This window comes from Dryas octopetala, chromosome 1 (genome assembly GCF_963921425.1).
Source record: "Dryas octopetala chromosome 1, drDryOcto1.1, whole genome shotgun sequence".
Lineage (NCBI taxonomy): Eukaryota > Viridiplantae > Streptophyta > Magnoliopsida > Rosales > Rosaceae > Dryas > Dryas octopetala.
In genome coordinates this window covers 12,007,665-12,030,229 of record NC_141366.1, presented here as the reverse complement: position 1 = coordinate 12,030,229, position 22,565 = coordinate 12,007,665, and the positions used below count along the sequence as shown (strand labels likewise).

The 22,565-nt window shown below is 34.2% G+C and overlaps 3 protein-coding genes and 1 pseudogene across 7 annotated transcripts; 1 reads left to right on the top strand and 3 right to left on the bottom strand.

Moving 5' to 3' along the window:
• Positions 1-847: 847 nt before the first annotated feature.
• On the bottom strand, positions 848-4,785 carry UBC35 (ubiquitin-conjugating enzyme 35). The gene is made up of 8 exons (XM_086230130.1): positions 4,651-4,785; positions 4,364-4,391; positions 4,029-4,115; positions 2,544-2,602; positions 1,798-1,839; positions 1,627-1,700; positions 1,315-1,412; positions 848-1,212 (listed from the first exon to the last, which is right to left on the bottom strand). The coding sequence occupies exons 1-8, from the start codon at positions 4,684-4,686 to the stop codon at positions 1,175-1,177; spliced, it is 462 nt and encodes a 153-aa protein (XP_086086256.1). The 5' UTR covers positions 4,687-4,785; the 3' UTR covers positions 848-1,174.
• Positions 4,786-6,797: 2,012 nt separating this feature from the next.
• On the bottom strand, positions 6,798-7,416 carry LOC147297922 (anther-specific protein LAT52-like). Its single transcript, XM_086241370.1, has 2 exons — positions 7,263-7,416; positions 6,798-7,150 (listed from the first exon to the last, which is right to left on the bottom strand). The coding sequence occupies exons 1-2, from the start codon at positions 7,414-7,416 to the stop codon at positions 6,798-6,800; spliced, it is 507 nt and encodes a 168-aa protein (XP_086097496.1).
• A 2,916-nt stretch (positions 7,417-10,332) lies between these two features.
• On the bottom strand, positions 10,333-11,039 carry LOC147297921 (olee1-like protein pseudogene; annotated as a pseudogene).
• A 2,197-nt stretch (positions 11,040-13,236) lies between these two features.
• LOC147297920 (uncharacterized) lies at positions 13,237-16,439 on the top strand. 5 transcript variants are annotated; one of them, XM_086230128.1, is made up of 7 exons: positions 13,237-13,597; positions 13,670-13,832; positions 14,305-14,455; positions 14,604-14,888; positions 14,965-15,133; positions 15,666-15,744; positions 15,839-16,439. In XM_086230128.1, the coding sequence occupies exons 1-7, from the start codon at positions 13,270-13,272 to the stop codon at positions 16,029-16,031; spliced, it is 1,368 nt and encodes a 455-aa protein (XP_086086254.1). In that variant the 5' UTR covers positions 13,237-13,269; the 3' UTR covers positions 16,032-16,439. The 5 variants fall into 5 exon arrangements, 3 of the variants coding, with proteins under 3 accessions (XP_086086254.1, XP_086086253.1, XP_086086255.1); XR_015120072.1 differs by having other exon boundaries at positions 13,237-13,832; positions 14,965-15,419; positions 15,544-15,744; positions 15,839-15,908; XM_086230127.1 differs by having other exon boundaries at positions 13,237-13,832.
• The last annotated feature ends 6,126 nt before the right edge of the window (positions 16,440-22,565 follow it).

Below are 22,565 nucleotides of genomic sequence, written 5' to 3'. Positions count from 1 at the left end.
TGAGCTAACCTGTCTATCGAACCAAGATAATTGGGTTGAATTTCTTAAGGATAAGCAAATTGCACAAACTAAACCCACTAAATTGGATTGGATCGATTCAGTTTATTGGACTTATTGAGCCGAAACTCGAAACAACTAAATAGACCCATATTTATATAAGGCCGAATGGGCTCAATGTAAAGAGCCCATACACCAACCACTCATAAGAGCAACGGGTGCTAGGAGTCTATGCCTTGGAGCGAATTTATAAGAGAGGAAAGAGTGACGGCTTCCATTTATAAGGAGTAGAAAGATGAAGTTATGATCTCATGCGTAAACTTGTCATTGTAAAATCAAGTTAGCAATGATATTATTATAAAAGGATGTCCAAAAGCTATTGTACCCACAACTCATTCCATACTACTTGGACGTTATAGCAACCCTCATGTGCTCGATGCCATACTTCTTGGACGCCAAATGATACGATGGATAAAACTTTACAAAAATCGACTTGCAAGGACTAGGTGCCCAAGACTGCATATACCCACAAGTAATCTCATACTTAAATGTGGGGAGTACAAGAGGGACATCACATTTCGTAATGGCCAAAAAAAACATGTGGGGAGTACAAGAGGCACATCAAATTACGTGTTGTTGAGGTTGCAGATTACATGGTTGCTCCAAACTTGTAGGAAAACTCATTTACCAAGTGGCAAGTTCAAACTGAACACACAAGGATTTCCTTATTATACACAGCATGTGCAAACCAATTGATTCTACGAGACTTAAAACTTGTGCAACAGGCGTGGCTCAAAATTCTTGAGAGCAACCTTTACACATAAAATTTTGTTTCTTCTCCAATCGCGGAAACAGTGAAACACAGGAATTATAGAAACACAATTAGTAAACAATTATTCACAATATTACATACACAGTTTCCAGAAATCCATATTTTGAATGGTTATAATAATCTCCAGCCATCATTTGAGACGGGAGATAAGTATCTTATCTGATCATACAACTTTAGAGACAAGCTTCCAAGAGATGAGAACAAGTATCAGGCAATAAATGATAGCTTGAGAATATTAAACTCCAATATCTCCAACATCAATTCTTCCAAATTTTCATTTAAAAATGACAGTGAATAGCATACATCACATTAATGTTATTTGAAGGAAAAACTTCCACCATATCATCACACACCACTTGCATATAAACGGGTCCACTCCTTCGCTGCAGGATTAATGAAAGACATATTAGCTTTATCATTGTTAATTGTTCTTACAATTATAACTAATTTGGGAAAAACCAATAAAAAGAAACCATCAACAGTACCTGTTTCAACAGCTTCAGCCTCATTTGATTTCCAATGCTTAGCAATGTTCTCAGAGAGCGGATCATCAGGGTTTGGTGCACTCAAAAGTGCTTGAATACTAGCAGAAAATAATGCCACATTGCCGATAATTCAGTTTCACTTTCTACTAAAAAAATATATACCCAAGCATCACATTAAATTTTTTTCAAATTACACAATGTTTGTGAAAGAATAAAACAGCAGGATGAGACACCACATTATATATGCATGAACTATATCAAAATTGGTTTTGATAATTAGCAAACAGTTTGTAGAGCATGAAACCATGATACCTCAAAAGTACAGTTCGTATCTGCAGTGCGGGACTCCACTTGTCTTTCAAAATATCAAGGCATATCCTTCCCAGCTGTATTAAGAAAGTCATTCATAAAAGGCAAGAAATCATTCCTGAAACCTTTGAAAGAGAGGGAAACAAAAATAAAAGATGAGAAGGCACAGCCTACCTTGTCAATGTTAGGATGATAAATTTTAGTGAGAAATCGAACCTGTTTCAAGGGGTAAAAAAAATTACATTATATGCACAAGACAAGGAAAATTGGGATGCTGGAAAACATGCTTAAGACCAGTAAATAAAGTCCTATAAATAGAGTGTGAACAATAAGCCGAATATTGACCAGGACTCTAAGTGGAGCAAATATTCACCTGGTCTGCAACCGCTACTCAGTCCTACCTGGACTTTGTTGAATTTGTTTCACATGATATTAATAAAATAAAAAATATTTAAAAATGAATCAAATCCTTTAGAACAGCAAAGCCATAACCACATCCTGGTTATGGCCCTTCCCTTTACTAAAGTGCATCATATACTGTAAATACCCCTTCCCTTTCTAGCTACAACCAAATGACTTAAGCTATTTCACTTCTTTATTTCAAGCGACTTTAAGAATTGCTTTCTAAGATCCTAATGATACACCCTGCATTCATTAAAAAACCCATTTAACTAATTACAGTACAAAAATAACAGTACAACTCTGCACATCTGAAGCAAGAATTAAAAGTGTTCCTATCCATTGCAATGTTGTATTTCATACTCTCCCTGAATCTTTTGGCTCTTGTGATTGTGTCAATAGAATGAAATTGAATTTATTTTAAATCAAAGGAATAACAATAAATGGCCAAAAGAACAGCACCAATATAAAAATGCAGGAAAGCTGTGATGCATATCGAAATGTCTCCAAATCAAAGTTACCTTTGGAGCAGCCATTGGATATTCTTCAGGCAAAAATAGTTCCAACTTGAAAACTCCTCCTGGACAAATATTTCAAACAAGCGAATACTCAAAAAATAAGGAGTACCAAGAAAAAGGAGACCGGGTAACCATTAATACATTCTTAAAAAACTCAGATCTGTTTTTTCATGAACAAGATTTTCTGGCAAAGAACATAAAATGTAATAACCAAGTTTTTTTTTTCTTTTTTGAGATAGAAAATATAACATAGAAATTGGTGACCTTCCTTCATTCTACCATTCTTTTTCAAAATCTCAACCACAAAGCACACTGTCACTTGATGCAGATATAAAGAGCAACTTTCTCAAGTATAGATAGTATACACTGACATTGTTACTGAGTTAATGAGTAATCAGCTGAATAGTGGCCCCCTAAGTATCTAAAAACAAAGCTATATCATTATTGATCCAGGACCTGGTTTACTGTCCACGCTTTGACACAGTTACATGATGTCAATGTCATACTCCTCTAACAGGCAAACCAACTCATAATAGATAGACAAGTGGTACATAAACTGACTAAGCATTCTCACAGCGTGAGCGACATACAGATTTCTCAAGGTGAGATATAACTCTCCTGAGTACACAGATGATTGCTACAATATCTCTTCAGTTAGCCTGCCTTTCTGAGTAGCACAATCTCTCACTAGCCATCCATTGCGATTGACATCCAAAAGCATGCCCATTGGTTGCACTCAGTACTTCTGAGTATTTCAAAAATCACTAACAGGAAACTCAATTTACTATCTCTAATGTATAACATATTTTCTTCAATTTGCTACTTACGCAATGCAAAATGCTAAACCTTTAAAAAACAACAGCCGGATATTCAAATAACCAGACCGCTACTAGGTATGCAAATTCACTACTTGCTCCAAATACATGATTATGCTGCATGCATTAATTGATTGTTTACTTCATATATATACTTCCATAGAAATGCGAAAGAGAGTTGATTATGCACTCTGAACAAAATATAATCCCAGGCCACTCCATTGTCACATTAAAATATAGAAAATATGAACATGATACTACTTTCAAACACATGAGCAACCGAAGTTATCCCAGGTGGTGAGGAAGGTGGGGAAAAAATTCAACTTTAGCAAACAATGAAGTTTATAATTTATGCCAGCCCAGTTTCACAGAAAAAAAAATTGCAACCATCCAATAAGGCAGATCACTGCTCTTCAAGTGAGGTAGGGTAGTTAATCCCACCAACAAAGCCTTCACACTGTCCCACCCAATATAAAGCTCAAACTTCCAAATTGATGTGCACAGAATAATAGAATCTAATTCCCCTTTTGTCTCAATTACGAAACTATCAGATGGAAAATAAAATAAGCATGCAAAATTTCTTTAGGAAGCATAACATTTCTAACAATAACAACCAAGCAAGAAAAGATTCTTAGATAGGCAGTCCACAAAGAATGCAGTCAGTAATTTATACCTTCATAAGGAGATTGCGTCGGGCCAAGGATCATCACATTGAAATATCGCATATTGTCTTCCGATGGTGAAGCACTAATTCCCGGTGCTGTAACAGCATATCACAGTATCAAATAACAAGTAAACCCCATAAATTCTCCTAAAACTAAAAACCCAAATGTTTATTTTGCATATTTATATTACATCTAAGCCTAAAAGAAACTATCACGCTCACATTTTTAATTGAATTGCTTTTCAAGCTTTACAAAATAAAACTAAAACACAAATCAGAAAAATTAAAAGCACAATTTCAATTTCAAGCTCCAAATAATTAGTTATCAAGAGTGAAGGACTTACCAGGTTCACTGAGGAGACGTTGAGTTTCCTGTGGGATAAAAGCATAAAAAATAAAAATAAAAAAGGTTAAAAGAATTAAAAAATAACCAAAACCATAAAACCCTAAAGCCATGTTTGGTTGCGGAGAGGGATGATAGAAAAACCAAAAGAGATCGGAAATTGTCAAGTACATTTTCCAATCAAATTAGAAAAGACAATTGAAATTTTAAATTTTGGTTCTGGGGACACAAACAGAGCGATCAGAGGGAAATTAAAAGAGGGATCGTGAAGAAGATTGAGGGGTAAACCTTGATGATTCTTCGGGGAAGGTTACTGTTAGCCATTCCAAGGTCGATTGCAGACTACGCGATGAGGGTTTATGAGAGAGAGAGAGAGAGAGTTGGGTTTGTTTCTTTCTCTCACTATGACGAAGAAGTAAGCTAATAAAGCACTGGATTTACGAATATTTTATTTTTAGGTGTGTCTTATTTCCCAAAATAAAAAAAGCAATGATTTTGACTTCTTTATTATTATTTTTCATTTCTTCTTTACTTTATTTTCACTCCTTTATTCTTTCCCCACAGCTATTTCTTCTACTTTTATTTTTTGACATTTTATTTTCTGTTTTAGTGAGTTTATATATACATGCATAAAAAATTTATATATTGTGCATAATTGTAACACAGTTACATTGATGTAACCGATTGTATTATAATATTTTGAAGTATAAATTAATTACATCACGTTGATAAAGTTATCATTATACTAAACAATCATTAGCTTTTCTCTTATTTTATTTAAAAAAGTTTAAAGTTCAAATTCTATCAACAAGCTTTCAATACTTATTTCATTATTTGATGGTGTATCCGATAATATTTATGATCTTATAATGCAATTTTCATATTAATAAGAGATCTCTTATTAAATCATATGTAGTAACATATCAGCATATATATGTAGTAACATGTTGAAATCAATTTTTTTCCATTTATCATGAATTTACAAATAGATAAAACAATATAATAATATATCAAAAATGTTAGTTACATTCTTTTTTCTGTCTTTTCTTCTCATGTTCATTCTTCAGTGCAGTCTTATAATCAAAACATTTTTTTTTTATATTACCCTTTAAATATTATTTTTGTAAAAAATTAACTAAATTGAAAAAATTGAAAATCAATTAGTTAATTATTTAGACAGTTTCAATTATGAAACTAAACTGTATGTAGAATAGACATGAAAATATCATAGAAAACACAAAGAAGAAGACATACAATGACTAACATTCCTCGTATGTCAATGTTTCATCTATTTGCAAATTTATGATAAATGCAAAAAATTGATTCAATATGTTACTATGTATGCTGATATTAAACCCATGGTATTGATAAACAAATATGCATGATAAGCAAATTTTATAAACCACCCAATGCATTGAGATATCTAAAAGATAAAAATACAAATCCTCATATAACAACCCTAGTGAGAAACAGCTTATATATGGTGTATGCACTTGTATTCAATATATATATTTCTCTCACTATATTTCAAAGATATATATAACGAAGTTAAATCTCTACTGTCTTTATTTGATATTATTTTATTTCGTTATCAATTTTTTTTTTTGGCCAAATATTTCGTTATCGATTAATTAGCCTAAAGGTTGTAATAAGGTGGTCTATAAATTGGCCCATTTCGATTTAGACTGTGATCGATCGTGTTATGGTTTGGATGGAAGATAGCCATCTTGGCTCACCTCTATACCATTCTTCGTTATGTATATGTTTCGTTGCAAATTCATGCATAATTTGGCTTGAAGCATTTCTATCAAAAACTAGAACCAAACAAACGGGCTCATTCACAGAAAACAAACCAAAATGCATGTGAAAGTTCATAGATTATGAATTTTAATATTAAATTTAGAAAGAACATAAAAAGAGTTATAGGCTTATAGCTAGAACTAAAATGAAACCCTCGTTCACATGAAAGCCAACGAAAAGGGTTTTTGGCCAGCCAAAAGAATAAGTAAGATTTTTGTTCAAAGTGACTGTGTAAAGTGGTTGAAAATTTGAAATTGGGCAGAACGTGCAATTAAATGGACTATACATGCAGAGGAAAATGTGGTATGGTGACACATTATCTAGGTATATCTTTTTCAATAGCCGTTCTCATCCCACGTTTTTTGTTTGTTTTCTAATTATTTTCATTTACTTTTTTTTTTTCTTTTTTTACAACAATATAATCCTTTTAGATTGGATTATGACTTACTTGTATCTTATGCAGAACTGGGATATATAAGAACAACAATTAAGAAGCATGTTACATGTAAAGAGGCATTTACATAGATAGAGGAAGAGTACGTTCCTTCCCACAAATTATGTTATTAAACATATAGTACATTTTATGATGACAAAAACTATAAATATATATAAATATATATATATTATATAATGAATTAATTAAGGAATTCTTCTCGCCCATCTCTTTCATCGTCAGGGAACAACTCCTTTAGGACTTGTTCACAGTCGCTAATAACTTCCTTTGCCATGAAGCCAAGGGGGTTGGCATAACGAGCCTTATCGGCGACACCATTGTGGTGTGTGAGCAGGATTCGAGCTCTTTCGAAAGCATCGAAGGGATCACTGCACTCAGAATTAGGGCTGCTCAGGGCCCTAACCTCACAAATCTCCTCCTCATGTTCCTTATCCACAAGAAGACTGTACTTTCCATTTGCGTCGGTCTTGTCTTCAACGGTGAACGTCACAGTCTCGTTATTACGGTTTCTGCATTCCAACCCTACTGTTGCACCTGCATGCATGCATAAAAACAGTGTACAAATTTCCTTTATATTAAACGTACTATTTTTACCACATCTCTAATAGAAGTACGACTCATTTATTTATATATTATATGAAATTACCTTCTATTGGTGTACTAAGTCTAGTTGGGAATTGGACACGGCATGGGTCACAATACACGTTGCCTTCGACAGTGAATTGATCGCTGCCGTGGGCCAAAGAAAACAAGCAAACTACGGTGGCAATTGCGGCAGCGATTCCAAAAGTTTTTGCCATTGGTACTGCTTTTTATTCTCCTCTTTTGGTGTGTTTTATTGATGTTTATTCCCCCTTGGTTGAGTTGCTTGGAGGCAATTTTGAGTCTTTTATAGGTGAAGGAAATAGTAGTTGGTTAACATTGTGTGGTAACCATTCGATCAACTACCTATTTCTTGTATGAAACGTACATACGTACGCTATTTAAGGCAATAGTAATAATTTGCTATACTTACACCCAACAGCTAATGAAATTTTCAAACTTTCCAAATTTACTTCTCTCATGCATTGACTTTTATTAGCCTCTCATGATCTCATTTGCCAGAGATTGTGCGTACGTTTATTTACATTATTCGTCTTACAGTAAATAAATACGTACTGTAATTAAGTTAGGAAGAAAGTAATAGTTTGTTTGAGTGATAGACAAGAAGGATCCATAATATCTTATTTTTGACACAATTAAGTTTTCATTCGAGTTTACTCCCTATAGGATTTCAACGATCCGAACCATCTATTTTTGAGGTTAATTTCAACCATCGGATCGTTGAAATAATATATAGAGTAGAATTTATCAAAAATTTGTGTCAAAAATACAATGTCACGGATCCACCCCCTACACATGTATATATATATAATTATATATACATGAAATTAATGGTTCTCTTTTTTGTTAAGAACAATTAATGAAATTAATGGTTTTACTACTTATATGAAGAAAATTCATCAGGTGATGCGCAATTATTGTTAGAGTTGGGTCGATTTAATCGAAAAATCGAGACCGTATTCGAAATCGCTACAATCAATGCCGAAAATAACCGTATCGGAAAGAAACCGTACCGAAATATCGGTTTGCCAATCGAATCGGTATATTCGGTTCCAGTTCCGATCCTCAGATTCTGGAACCGTCGGTTTACCGAACATAACCAAATATGTATAATATTAATTTAAATATCATGTTTATATATTTTTAATTTTCTATATCCTAAAGTACCTTTCTATAATACATTTCTATAATTTATATAAAAAATATATAAATTTATAAATTTATAAATTTATAAATCTTAAATCCTTTTTATATCCTAAATTCTATAATTAATAATTTATATATTTTTTAATTTATATAATATATTAATATATAAAAATTAATTAAAAATATCCTAAACACTGAGTGGCAGCATTAATAGTGAGTCACCTAATCACTGAGTGTCACTTGCCTTTTGGTTCTACACAGCTTCTACTATTTAGAAAGCTAGCTTCACGCGGTCTTCTGGCAATATTGCTTCCTACAACTTTTGCTCTTCTGACAATTCATTCAATTCTATTGCAGGCAGCTGGTGATGAGGCACTAATCAATAATATTTTTATTTTGGTTTCTAATATTTTCCAACATCATCGTCTGCATTGTATATTCCTGTATCTTTTACACTCATCAGTTTTGTGATTCAAGAGGTTGAGTAATGAGTATGGAAGAAGTGGTTTTTAGACCCAGGGGCTCCGCTTAATTAATTATTTCTACAAAGCATTTCAAGGTTGATATAAATTAATTATTTCTACTGAGTTTTCTTTATTAAGTGGCAAATTTTTATTGCACTTAATTAACTGTTGAATTTAATATAATGAGTCAATTAATTATTAATTTCAGTAGTAATAAATCCAATCCAACAATGATAATACTTCGTCTCGAGAGACGAATTAATCCAACTTTTCATACTAGCATGAGCTTGAATATTTGGGTGGCCTAAGCTGCGATAAATGGAGCTAGAATTATTATGAGGATGGGTTGACAGTTAGAAAAACTTGAAGAACATAAAAAAATTGCATTGGCTAGAGGCCATATATGCAGCCCTATAGCTAGATTCGTCCCTAGTCGTCCCTCATGATTGCTAAAACTTTATCCCTCATTCTAAACTCTAAAAAATATATATCATTTAATTCATATATTTATCCCGGCCATCATCGAAATCATTTTTATTTCTAGCTAGTCCATTAATTGTATATATAAAAATATATTTATCTAATAATACATTAATACTATAGACTTACAATCACTCAAGAAACCTGATTTGTAGAAATTGGATACAATTACAGTCAAACCATTTATAGGCCAATATATTTTTGTGCAGTTAAGGGTTTAACCAACTTTAGTATTTGGTTCTGTACATCACAGTAGCTCGATCAACCCTTTTATATTATTGCAAAAATTCATAGATTATATATTTTAATGTTGGAAATTAGCAAATTTAATTTCGTTCAAAGCCATTTAAAAAGTTCAACGTTAAATTCATCCAGAGCTCCGCGCATGCATTGGAAAACAACAATATCCAATATTGTTAAAAAAAATCCAACATAATTGTTGTTATTAGTTAACTCGTGGGATTAAACTGAATGATACAAAAGAAAACCCAACAATTTGTTTTGGGCATCTTTTTGGGATTAAACGTGGAGATATTTTGGGCATCTTTTTCTCAAGTTGTACTCATCCACGTAATTTGTTTTCCATTTTTTTACCCAACAATATATAAAACCCTTGTTTTTTTTGCATGATATATATAGCCTTTTCAATTAGATTATGAGTTTCTTGTATTTAATTTATGCAGAATGGGTATGTTTAACATATTTTTTTGGTAATCCTAACGTTGGGGGCCTGTTTGTAGTTGTTGGATAGTTAAGTTAAAAGGGATGTAGAATTACCCATAATGTATCCAAGTTTAATCCCTCTTCCCCAACTAAAAAAAAACATTGGTGGCATGTTTTCAAAACTTAAAAAAACTTGAAAAATCAAAAGGAAAAGAGAAAAATGTATAGAGGTATGTACTTAATTAAGTAGATATATAGAGGGAGAGTTCCTTCCCAGAAATTTTATTCACTCATTATTTTGTGGTGACAAAGACCATATGTATACATATTTATATATATGTATAATTATAATCCATTAATTTAGTGGAGGAGTTCAGCTTCTTGTTGGTCTTCTTCATTATCAGGGAACAGCTCCTTGAGGACTTGTTCGCATTCGGTAACAACGGTCTTTGCCATGAACCCAAGGGAGTTAGCGTAACGAGCCATACTGGGGACACCGTTTTTCTTTGTGAGTAGGACACGAGCTCTTTCAAAAGAATCAAACTGATCGTTGCACTCAGTTTGAGGGCTGGTGAGGGCTCTGACCTCACAAATCTCTTCCTCATGGTCTTTGTCCACAGGAAGACTGTACATTCCATTCTTGTCGGTCTTGCCTCTAAGTGTGAATGTCAGAGTCTCGTTTTCACGGTTTCTGCACTCCAACCCTACTGTAGCACCTGCATGCATAAAAGGAGCATAAATAAGGGAATGAATGAGAGCACGATACCTCATAATGAGGTGGGTCTCATGTATTGAGGGACCCAACTCATTGTGAGAGATGCGCCATGGAAGACTCACTCAATGAATGATCGATCTGATCGTGGTAGACCAATACTATATATACATTGTGTTGTAACGTCATTGTTTAATTTACCTTCTATGGGAGTGCTAAGTCTGGTTTGGAATTGGACACGGCATGGGTCGCAATACACTTTGCCTTCGACAAAGAATTGGTCGTTGCCGTGGGCCGAATAAAACAGGCACATCACGGTGGCGATTGCAGCAGCGATTCCAAAAGTCTTTGCCATTAGTACTGCTTTTTATTCGATCGATCCCTTAGCTCTTGCTGTGTTTATTGATGTTTGTTCCCCCTTGGTTGAGTTTCTTGGAGGCAATTAAGGGCCTTTTATAGGTAAAGGAAATAATGGTTGGTTAGCATTGTGTGGTAACCATTCAACCATCTCTTTTGAGGTGGTTTTCATTTTCCGCAATTTTTTGCCCTTTCAAATGAAGGCTACAACTAATTTTTTTAGCTAAATATAGAGAATGCAAAAATTAGAAAAAGAAAAATTTAGAAGCCCATCTCTTGGTTGAAAACTATTTGGAGAAATTGGGTGTATGATACCTTAGATATAACAAGTGGGAAAAAAGAAAGTAATCCTTTCGTGGGTTTGGAGAACAATTCTCTAATCATGGTGTAACATCAACACCATCAACACTTCACCTGATATGTATCACGTATTATATATCTTCACTAACCTTTTATATTTTTCATATACTTCTAAAAAAATACTAATTTTTTGTATAAATAGAACCTCACAATTGACTATAATGCTAGGTCCAGATAAAAAATAAAAAAAACTATAATGGCATATAAAAAAAATAGGTCCATTGATTTTAACTACTAAATTTCAATAATTTTTTAGTTTAGGTACCAAAATTAAATAGAATTTTAGATTAAGTACTAGTTAAAAAGTCAAACAAAATAATAAAGTAAAATATATTAGAATTTACAAATATTACATCACATGCCACTACAATAAAAAAAAAAATTACATCACAAATATTACATTAATTTATACTATATTGTATTAAAAAAAAATTAATCCAGTCACAATTTAACTGTGATTGTCTTGGTAAATTGAAAGAGACAACTCACACCACTATACTATGTATTATTTTAAGTAAAAGTATTGTTATGATCTCTATTTATACTATATTGTAATATAATTTCTCTTAAAAAAATTAAATTAAGTCACAACTTAGATGTGACTGTCGTTCAGTTACAACTAAATTTGAAGTTGTGAGTGTCGTACAGTCACAACTAAATGTGAAGTTGATACTACATTAGCAAATTTTCAAGATAATATAAAAGCCTCAATGACAATTTTATCAAAACTTTATAAATTTTAACTAACACCCATCACATGTGGGCCAAAGGACAAAAATGTCAAATGGAAAATGTTCAAATCAAAGGGGTCAACATATTTGTGACCTAATCTAAAAAATTACATTTAAATTTGATAGTTCAATTAAAATATTATATAGTTTTCATGTTACACCAAAAAATTATTGAGATTTGATATTTAATCCTAATTTTCTATAAAAAAAAATTTATCAATCATAACAAAAATTTAAAGCTTATCGATCATAACAAAAATTTTCCCCTAAGTCATGGAATTTAAAAAAGACACAAACCAATGATAACTATTATATTTGAAAGTGCAAATTCTTAATATGCCACACCTAGTCCTAATTAAGTAGTCCAACTCCTCCGAGCTCACTTGCATTGAAAATAATAAGAGTGTACATCACATTCTATAAAACGTACATGGCCAAAAAAAAAAAAAATTCACATTCTTCTATAAATGAAAAAAACACAAAGAATATATTGATTGTTGCTTTAGCTTCAAGAGAAGCTAAAACCTTTGTCTTCAACTTAAAGACTACAACTTTAGCTCCAAACGTAGCTAATCTTTGTGTTTCTTCTTGATGATTGATTTATTTATATTGCTTGTCTTGATAATTGATTGTGTCCTCGAAAAACAAAAAAAATTTTAGTGTTTGATTGTTGTTGTTGTTTTTATTTTTATTTTTTTGATTGATTAATATGAGATTATCAAATACAAGGAATTAGTAGAGAGGATCCAAATCCCAAATAGTTGCTTATTGCTTCTTCTTGATAATTGATTCATTATATGGGTCCTGGAAAAAGAATGATTGACCATCAAATAATAATTTTTACAAAACCTTAAAATATTTTGTTTGAGAGATCATTTTGGGCAATTCAAAAATGTTTCCTTTTCCTTACACATTCTACACACTTACATATGAAGAGTGTATGAACTTATTTTTGGATGTAAAATCATTTTCTTTTATTTTTCCTCCCAAGGAAAGACTTGAAAGTTGAAACTGTAAAAAATTAAAATGTGACAAAATTTAGTTTTTTTTTGTTAGTTTAAAGAAGCAAAAATCTCCCAAAAAAAAAAAAAGGGTGTCTATTGGCTTCACACCGCTTAGACAAGGTGAAAGCAGACAATGGAGAACTTGGCGGCAACACTGGCTGCCTGCTCCTCCTTCAACCTGTCAACGTGTCCAAAACCCTTAACCCACTCTCTCCAACAACCACTGCTTCACGAACCCGAAACCGAGACCCGAACCCAAACCCAAATTCAAACCCCTTACCCGAAGCTCGTCATCACCGGTCCTTCCAAGCTCTCCGGCCACGCACTCATCAGTGGCTCCAAGAACTCAGCTTTACCCATTCTTGCAGCGACCCTTTGCTGCTCGGGCACTTCAAAGATTCGCAATGTGCCCAATTTGTTCGATACCCGTACAATGGCTTCGGTTTTAGCTTCTCTTGGAGGTAAAGTTGAAGTTTTTAACAATGAAATCCTGGTTAACACTGATGGGGTTTGCTCAGTTGAGCCTAATTCAGATGAAATCCGCAAGATTAGAGGTGGGTTTTTTGTCATTGGGCCGTTGGTGGCCCGATTCGGGGAGGCTGTGGTTGCATTACCCGGTGGCTGCAATATCGGGGCTCGACCCGTGGACCTTTACATTCGGGGTCTTCAAGCTCTTGGTGCTGTTGTTGAGTTGAGGTAAGTTTCTTACTCTTTGCTCTAGCCTTTAGCCAATTTCTGAAATGTATAATGCGTTGTGCTAATTGTTCATGTGAATTGAACTCTCTGGTTTACATGGTACTTGAGATCTCAAATTATTGTTTCTCTGTCTTGAAAAGACAATTAGATGTTTTCTTTGGTTAAAGAAATAACGTAAGCACATTCATGTTATATTACTGTAAAATGTTAATTATAGAGATCAAGTGCAAAACTAAATTGCTAATTATGGTATTCTATATGACTTGCTTGTTTTCTTAATTAGTAACACTTGCCACTAATGTTTAACCTATAGTAAAGTGTGCCCAATTCTATATGACTTGCTTGTTTTCTTAATTAGTAACACTTGCCACTAATGTTTAACCTATAGTAAAGTGTGCCCAATTGCATTGATTTTTACATGGTCTATGAATGATGAGAGGAGTTGATCAAGTAAAATTTGTGTAACATACAGGGATGGGAAAGTTCTGGCATATGCTGCAAATGGAAGAGGATTAGTTGGGGGAAGATTCCATCTTGATTACCCCAGTGTTGGGGCAACAGAAACTCTAATGATGGCTGCATGTATGGCTGATGGAACGACCGTGCTGTCCAATGTTGCCAGAGTATGAAAGAGGGGATCTCACTGAATGTTTTAGATTCTAATCGTGATGATAATGGAAGTGTGTTAACTGTTATATATATATAATTTTTTTTTTCTAGTGGATTATATTAAAATAGTGAACTGACTTTTATCCACAAAATTCACCACAGGAACCAGAGGTGGTTGATCTTGCTCGATTTCTGACTGACTGTGGGGCCTGTGTGGAAGGAGCAGGAAGCAACAAGCTTGTAGTCAAGGGAAAATCTGAGTTGCATGGTTCTGAATGTATCATTGCACCTGATCGTATTGAAGCAGGCACATTTATGCTTGCTGCAGCTATTACTCGTTCATGCATCTCAATTTCACCTGTGATGTCTGGCCAAATGTCCTGTTTGATACACAAACTCTCGGCTGCAGGTTGCAAAATCAGGCAATGCTCTCATGATACTTTGGAAGTATGTAAAACTTGTTAAATTGTTTTGTTCCCATTTGTTTGCATCTTGTGGTATTTTTCATTGAGTAATACTTCAGGTTTCAGCAGTCTCTGGATGTGGTGAAAATTTGCGAAGTTTTGAGGTCAAAACAGGCCCATTTCCTGGGTTTCCTACAGATCTCCAACCTCAAATAATGGCTCTGCTGACTACGTGCAACGGTTTAAGTACTGTAGAGGAATCTGTATTTGAAAAACGCATGAGTCATGGTATGTGGTAAATAGTGTGCATGCATGTTTATTATATATACATATGCAGATTTTCAATTGCAAGAAGTCACGAACCACTGCAGGCCGTTGATAATATTAACTGCACAGTGAAGTCAGTGCTATCAATGACATTGAGGGGTGTCAAGTATCTGCGTCGCGAGGGTGAAAGTTGAAATGCCCTGTAGTATGTATGATGCATGTTCACATGCGTGTGTATATAATACATACATATATGTATTTATATGCAGGCCGGTTCAAGTGCGGACATCCGCATTGAGGACTGTGAGTGAGTGTTTAATTATGCATGTGTGTGTGTGTGTTAGGGTTCAGGTGTGTGCATCTTTCTAGACATTAGCAGTTAACTGTCAAGTTTTCTGCTAAACCTATTTTTCTTGTATTTTCTTTTTCAGTTTTCCCCTAGAGTCGGTTCTTAATAGCAGTTACATTGTTGGAAAGCTGATAATATTGCTTACAAGTTCCCTGCTTTTGAGCTATTGGGCTATTCTCATACATTTTCCCTGCTTTTTACAAGTAAGTGAACTGCAAAAGCTTGGAGCGAAAATTCAGGTCTGCGCAAGCACTGCTCTGGTTTTTGGGAAAGATAATGGAAGGCATGCTGATTTCCCTGTTATGAATTTCAAGTTTTTGATTCAATTGGATGTTAAACTTGATAGTGCTAACTTCTTTATACTCTCCCTCTGTCAGCCTCTTGTCTGGGTCCTGCCTTCTTGCAAGTGACATAAGGGGTGGAATGTCCTTGGTATTAGCTGGATTGGCTGCACAAGGAACTACAGAGATCAGCGGCATTGCTCATATTGACCGTGGTTATGAGAATGTAGATCTGAAGCTTCGTAGTCTGGGAGCTGATGTCAATAGATTAATGCCTTTTGCTTCCTAATTGGAAAAGTGAATTTTTTTCCTCCCATCATAATTCTTTTGCTCTTTCTGGAGCCAATGGTGACAAGTACAAAGAATTTGGGACAAACTAATATCTCAATTGCCAAATGTCGTGCCTTAAAGGAAGGCTTAGAAGGTGTTGTAATAGAGGTCTACAAGCACATCAAATTGAAAGAGATTCTAAGATGGTTATAGATAATGTCACATGTTCTATTTCGAGTATGCAGAGCTCAAGCATATTTGCATGGAAGCTAACACATCTGCATATGTTATTGTTGTTGCCCCACATTGGCATTATGTGGAGGGGAGTAAACTATTGACTTTGAATCTTGTATTTGGTGGTGCATCGAATTAATTTTGGCAATTTTTGGAGCTGGGTGTTGGTTTTATCTTTTAAGCTGTATGTTGCTGATTGCAGAACTCTCGAGTACAAAACTCTACTGAATTGGTGGTTGTTTTAGTTGGCCACACTACCTCATATCTCATAGGCTTATATATGCTCCATTCTAGGATTAGCATGCAGTTAGCAATTAAGCAGTGATACATACGTTAATTGCTCTGAATTAGCCACCGTGCACAATATTTTAACAGTAACCTTCCAGATATGGAATCCCATTACACTACCACATACCACAATAATTAATATATATATATATAGTGCCCAAATATTAATAACTTAAATTATAGGCAAAAAGTATTTGTATGGAATTAATAACTTTTCCTGAACCATGCATGGTAATAATATATAAGTATGACATCTTATATACGAAGATAACATATATAGTCATGTCACAAATTGTAATTAAACCTTAACAGCTACAGATTTAATTAACAACAAAAATATAATGTTTAAAACATATATAGTCATGTCACAAATTGTAATTAAACCTTAACAGCTACAGATTTAATTAACAACAAAAATATAATGTTTAACTTTACATCGTTGAGAACAGAATTGAAAGGTATTTAGAATTAACTGAATTGACCAGCTCTTTCTGTAGCAACAACATTAATTCTCTTAATTCTATTGACTCCATTTTCTTCTCCTTGCGAAGAGCTACCAAGTTGATCAGCAACTACTAATGGTTGCAGCCCCTAATTTTCTTCTCCTTCCAGTTGAGCTGCGAACTCCTGACATCCCCAATTTTCTTCTCCTTCCAGTTGAGCTGCTAACTCCTGCCATCCCCAATTTTCTTCCCCTAGCATTTCAAGAGATTCAGCTGCTAATTGTTGAAGTCCCAAATTTTGTTCTCCTTGCATTTCATTGATTTCAGCTCCTAATGCTTGAAGTCCCCAATTTTCAACGAAATTGTATGTGACCATAACACTATCCAACGAAATAATTGATTAGCAAACTAGAAGTACTTCAAAACCAAAAAAAAAAAAAAAAAAAAGTTTAAAAGCGACTCTCGCTAGCTCAAGCGCTAAAAAACCTCTCTCGACCTCTTGAGCAACGATGACACTTCAATATAATCCAACCTCGTCCAATGCGACCCCGTCCATCAAATAGAGGCTTCAAGTTACAGTATAGTAAAACAATTTATATAGCTAAGAAACACAAACAAAAACAACTATAGCTCTGACAATATGGTGAAAACTAATTATAGAACTGTCAAGTGAGTTCCAAAAGTGAAGTTGATTTCATAAGGTTCACGCTACAACTGCAAATAATTGAATTCATGTTCTATAAGCAAAGAAAGGATCACTTATTCACAAGTTTCAAATTAAGGATCCATTCATGAATTTGACAAGTCTTTCAACCCCTTGGCAACTTTGAAAATTTCTGCCATATATAACTTCATCACTAATTCTTCAAAGAATTCACTAGTATGAATTGTCACCTTATTCAATTTAATGTTGGCTTTGTTTGATTAGATGTCTTGCGCGCAAAATTGTAGTCTTTTTTGTTAATTTGGGTGCAGAGACAATTGAATTCAAAACTAAATCATCTTCAAGATTTCCAAGATGTCCATCTATAACCAAATCTTCAAGTGCAGGGCAAGAAGAAAAGAGATTGGCATGGGTACGTGTTGAGTCAACAACAGGAAAGAGACTGTAAAATGGAAGTACTTGAGACTTGTTAAACAATTTTTGTTAGGAGTATAATGGCAGTAAAATGTACAATTGGAAGGGCTGGTGGATCACATTTAAGTTAAAAACCCCACAAATTGTATCAGAGCTTATGGTTTGAATTTAATGTAAGGCATATGATCATTCGAGCTGAGCTGTAGCCTGTAGCATACAGTAAAACTGATGCATTGGATTTGCCCAAACCCCATTGAATCTAGCTAGGTGGTTAAATGCATGTACTTTGCTAATATATACTGATGGAATTCACAAGTTAATCAATTATTTTGAACCGATAGATCGACACCCCCTAAATCTCTCATTTACTCAGAATTGATATAAAAATGATTTGTAATAGATATGGGATACTACGGAGATTTTTTTTTATTCAAGGTGAGAGGGATTGTGTGGAGGGACAATTTGACGACTCTTCCAACTGAGCTACCTCATCAACTGCTGGGATTATGAATGTGAAGTGACAGAATTAGTGTTTTCTAATGAGAAATAGTTAAAAAGGCAAAAGGCAAAGTGAGAAACTATCACAAACACAAGCAATTAATAACAAACACACAGCTCTTAATTAAAACTAATTATATCTAGCAAACTCACACGTGGAGTTTCAGAAGTGAAGCCGATTTCATATGGTTAAGCTACGAGTGCAAGTAAATCATGTTCCATTGACAAAGAAAGGATCCACCAACAACTTTCAAAAGATCCACTCACAACTTTCAAAGGATCCATTCAATTTGACAATTAAGTCTTTGAACCCTTGGCATCTTCGAGAATTGCACCCATAACTATTCACTAATTCTTCACATAAATCACAAGTATAAATTGTCACTTTATTTAAAACCTCACCATAGCTATTCGGAGGGGCTGCTGTAATTTTTGTATTTTGTATTTGCTACAAGAGGGCTTTGTGCGTTTGTTTGTTATAGAGAAACTGATTCCTAAGAAAGTTTTGCAGGTACAAAACGATTTAAAATTAATCATCAAAGTAAATGCTTTCAGGAAATTTCTTTGTTGTGCCAATTCTTAGTTGGAAAAATCAGGTCGGTTGCCTTTGGGATTCCATTAAACAGAAGATACAATAAGATTTGGCCTTATGTTTTCCTTTTCTTTTTGTTTTTCAGGGTTAATTTTCATGGTATCTAAACAGAGGATATGCAATCCGTCCCAAAAAAACAGAGGATGCACAAAATAATAAAGAATCTACAGCGAAGATATTTCAGAATAGGGAAAATACTTGATATGGTTCTGGATTCATGGTTAACTCTGTTTGGTTGCTGAGAAACACAGGAAAAGAAAGGAATATCAATCTGGTTCACTTCTACGTACATTTACTCTTCGAAGTGGTGATTAGTGAGAGCTCACAAAAGACTAACCAAAACAGAACAAGTTGTAAACAGGATGCGGATAATTTTAGAATTCCTTCCAAAGCAGGACTCTAACCCATAAAAGAAAGTGGAGAATTTTACAAGCCAACTTTATCCATGGCTCAATTTTCTTACACTTTCTTCCTTGAAATTTGCTATTTACTTAGTACCAAGAAGAAATTAGTTATTTACTTCATCACTATCAAGATTTCGGGTGTCCATTTTAGAAGTTATTACTTATGAGTAATGTTAGAAATCTCAAATTTGTGTCTCAAGTTTGGATAACAAATAATATGACAGTATTTCATAGACTCATATATGGGTCCACTTTGAAGCTAATTTATTTACAACAAGTACTGTCGCGTTATTTGATATCTAAATTTAGAATACAAATTTGAAATCTCTAACATTATATTTTACTTATATAAATAAAATAAGAGTATAGGATTCGATTCGTATATAAAGATGCATCCCAATATTGTCTTGTTTACCAAAAAAGACTCAGAGAAACAATAAACAGAATATAAAGTAATAATGTCCAAAACTTAGAAACATTATTGCTATACATATATATAATATACAAGTGGCGTTGTCACATACATAAAGGCTAATGGGAATTAAGCTTTTTAAACACTGCTTTAATATAAAGATTATAGCATGTAAAGGCTAATGGGAATTAAGCTAGCTTGTACTTGAAGCTAATGGCTCCTTTCCAACACATAAAACATAAACAAGAATAAAAGGATGATTTAGTTCTAAGTTGTACGTAACATGTAAGTTTTGCATGTTAATATGTATATATTTATAATCCTAGCTAGCTCCGCCTTGTATATTACTATAATTAATTATTGCCAACTCCTGGGCTTGGGACTGACTGTAAAATCCGGTCGGTGTTGCTTGGCACTGCATGGTCTCTGTGATCACTCGGAGAAGGTGGTGACCTACTGTAGTAGTACTGCTCAGGAACCACAGTACTGTCCTCAGAAGAAAGCTCATGATGATCACCCTTTTCATCATTTTCAACTCTCACCGCCAGTAACTTTCTGGCTTCCAAGGACGGCATACAGAAGGCTAAAACAAAGAGAAGGGTAAGAAGTAATAGCACATAAAAGCGAGCCATAATGAAACTTTGAGAATATATATATGGGTTATTAATTAGGCGATCAAAATTCTGAATGCATGAGCATGACATTCTCTGGTGCATGGATGTGAGGTATATATATACTACAAGTACACAGAGAGAGCTAGAGAGAGCTTGGCGTGAAGGTCAAGTTGATTGACTAATTGATCGACATGCTTGAAAGCGAAACATGGAATATTTGGGAACGTACACAAACATGGTCCATTTTGGTTTGGAAAATGCAGAGAGTAGTGGACATAATATTAGCAATTGGTTAGGTACACATGCATCAACTATATATATAGGGCCCATATATGCAGTCACACCGGCCTCCATTATTGGAATTAATTCTATGAGCTCCACTCATCAAATGGATCCAAGGACGTTCTCCTAACTTAGCTACTTAGCTAGCTGGTCTTCAACAAGTTTGATGAATAATGCACTAAGATTCATTTTGCTATGATGATCGAGCATTACCACAATAGTGGATGAATGACATGTGTCACCTGACTACTTTTTTATGACACGTGTCATATATTCATCCACTATGATGATAATGCTATGATAATGCTATAGGAAGAATCTTCTTAGTTCAATGGCCCAAGCCTTGATGTGACTCTGTGAGTACATGCTACATTTGGAGTTTGCGTGAAAGAATTAATAAATGGATGTACACCTAGTGTTTTTGATGGTGACAGTCCATTATGGAAATAGTACACTTTAAAAGAGCAGTTAAAAAAAAAAGAAAAAAGAACTTTTCGCGAGTTGCTTTATGTGGCAAATTCACAATGCATGGTAAAGTGGATTTACTTATATTTTGGGAATAAGGGGGTGGGATGAGTAAATTAATCTTTTTAATTTGGTGAGGGTAAACAAAGAGGGTGGGTACGTGGGTAAGGTAACATCATGTTGACAACGAAACCACTCCAGATAATTACATGACTTAAAAGAATGGAAGCGTATTGTGATGGATAATGTTATACATTTCTGAATTGAAAGCTAGTTGCTTAGAATTAACTGAATTGACCAGCTCTTTCTGTAACAACAACATTAATTCTCTTAATTCTATTGACTCCATTTTCTTCTCCTTGTGATAAGCTACCGTGTTGATCAGCAACTACTAATGGTTGCAGCCCCCAATTTTCTTCTCCTTCCAGTTGAGCTGCGAACTCCTGCCATCCCCAATTTTCTTCTCCTAGCATTTCACGAGTTTCAGCTGCTAATTGTTGAAGTCCCAAATCTTGTTCTCCTTGCTTTCATTGATTTCAGCTCCTAATGCTTGAAGTCCCCAATTGTCTTTCCAGTATTGAAACACACCCACTTCATGATTAGCATGTACAAATGGTTGGGGTCCCCAATTTTCTTGATCTCCATGCACTACTTGAGGTGCTAGTTGTTGAAGTCCCCAATTTTCTTGACCATTGAATGATGATACTGTAGCCGCTGGTGCATACTTCCCATGATCAGTGCATGGCTGTAGGAGGTATTTTGTAATTCAGCTTCTAATTCATCATGAGCTGCGGCTGCTTCTAATGGTTGTACTGCGGTCTTCGATTGCAGGCGTCTCGTCTTCCTCTTCCTCTTTTTGCAGTCTCAAACAAAAAACTGTATCTTTATATGGTTGGTGTTTCATTGCACCTACGAAAGCAAAAATTTTCTACAGCAGAGTAGCCACACCATTTGTTCAAGTAAGCATCTCCCAAGTTAATGCTTAAAAACAAAGAATGATGGTTTTTATAATTAGTATAATATAGAAGACACCAAAACGGAGATAAAAGGCTAAAATATAATTATTTAGTTTTCACCAATATCTCAAAATACTTTACAAATAATTCTCAATAGTGTCTAAAAGTTAAATTTTTTTTGTTCTTTTCTATTATTAAAAAAGGTAAGATGAGATTGTCAAGTTGTGTACATATATTATACATATCTTAAATCCTCATATAATTAGTATGAATAGTATAACACATTT

Bases quoted from the DNA above. Each gene is read 5' to 3' on its own strand.
- UBC35 (XM_086230130.1), bottom strand. From the start codon at position 4,686: ATGGCTAACAGTAACCTTCCCCGAAGAATCATCAAG. The intron at 4,392-4,650 runs GTTTACCCCTCA...TTTATCCCACAG, and splicing joins TTCCCCGAAGAATCATCAAG to GAAACTCAACGTCTCCTCAG. The intron at 1,213-1,314 runs GTACTGTTGATG...TTAATCCTGCAG, and splicing joins GGCTGAAGCTGTTGAAACAG to CGAAGGAGTGGACCCGTTTA.
- LOC147297922 (XM_086241370.1), bottom strand. From the start codon at position 7,416: ATGGCAAAAACTTTTGGAATCGCTGCCGCAATTGCCACCGTAGTTTGC. The intron at 7,151-7,262 runs GTAATTTCATAT...GCATGCATGCAG, and splicing joins ACTTAGTACACCAATAGAAG to GTGCAACAGTAGGGTTGGAA.
- LOC147297920 (XM_086230127.1), top strand. From the start codon at position 13,270: ATGGAGAACTTGGCGGCAACACTGGCTGCCTGCTCCTCCTTCAACCTG. The intron at 14,456-14,603 runs GTATGAAAGAGG...AATTCACCACAG, and splicing joins TGCTGTCCAATGTTGCCAGA to GAACCAGAGGTGGTTGATCT. The intron at 15,134-15,665 runs GTATGTGGTAAA...GCTTTTTACAAG, and splicing joins TGAAAAACGCATGAGTCATG to TAAGTGAACTGCAAAAGCTT.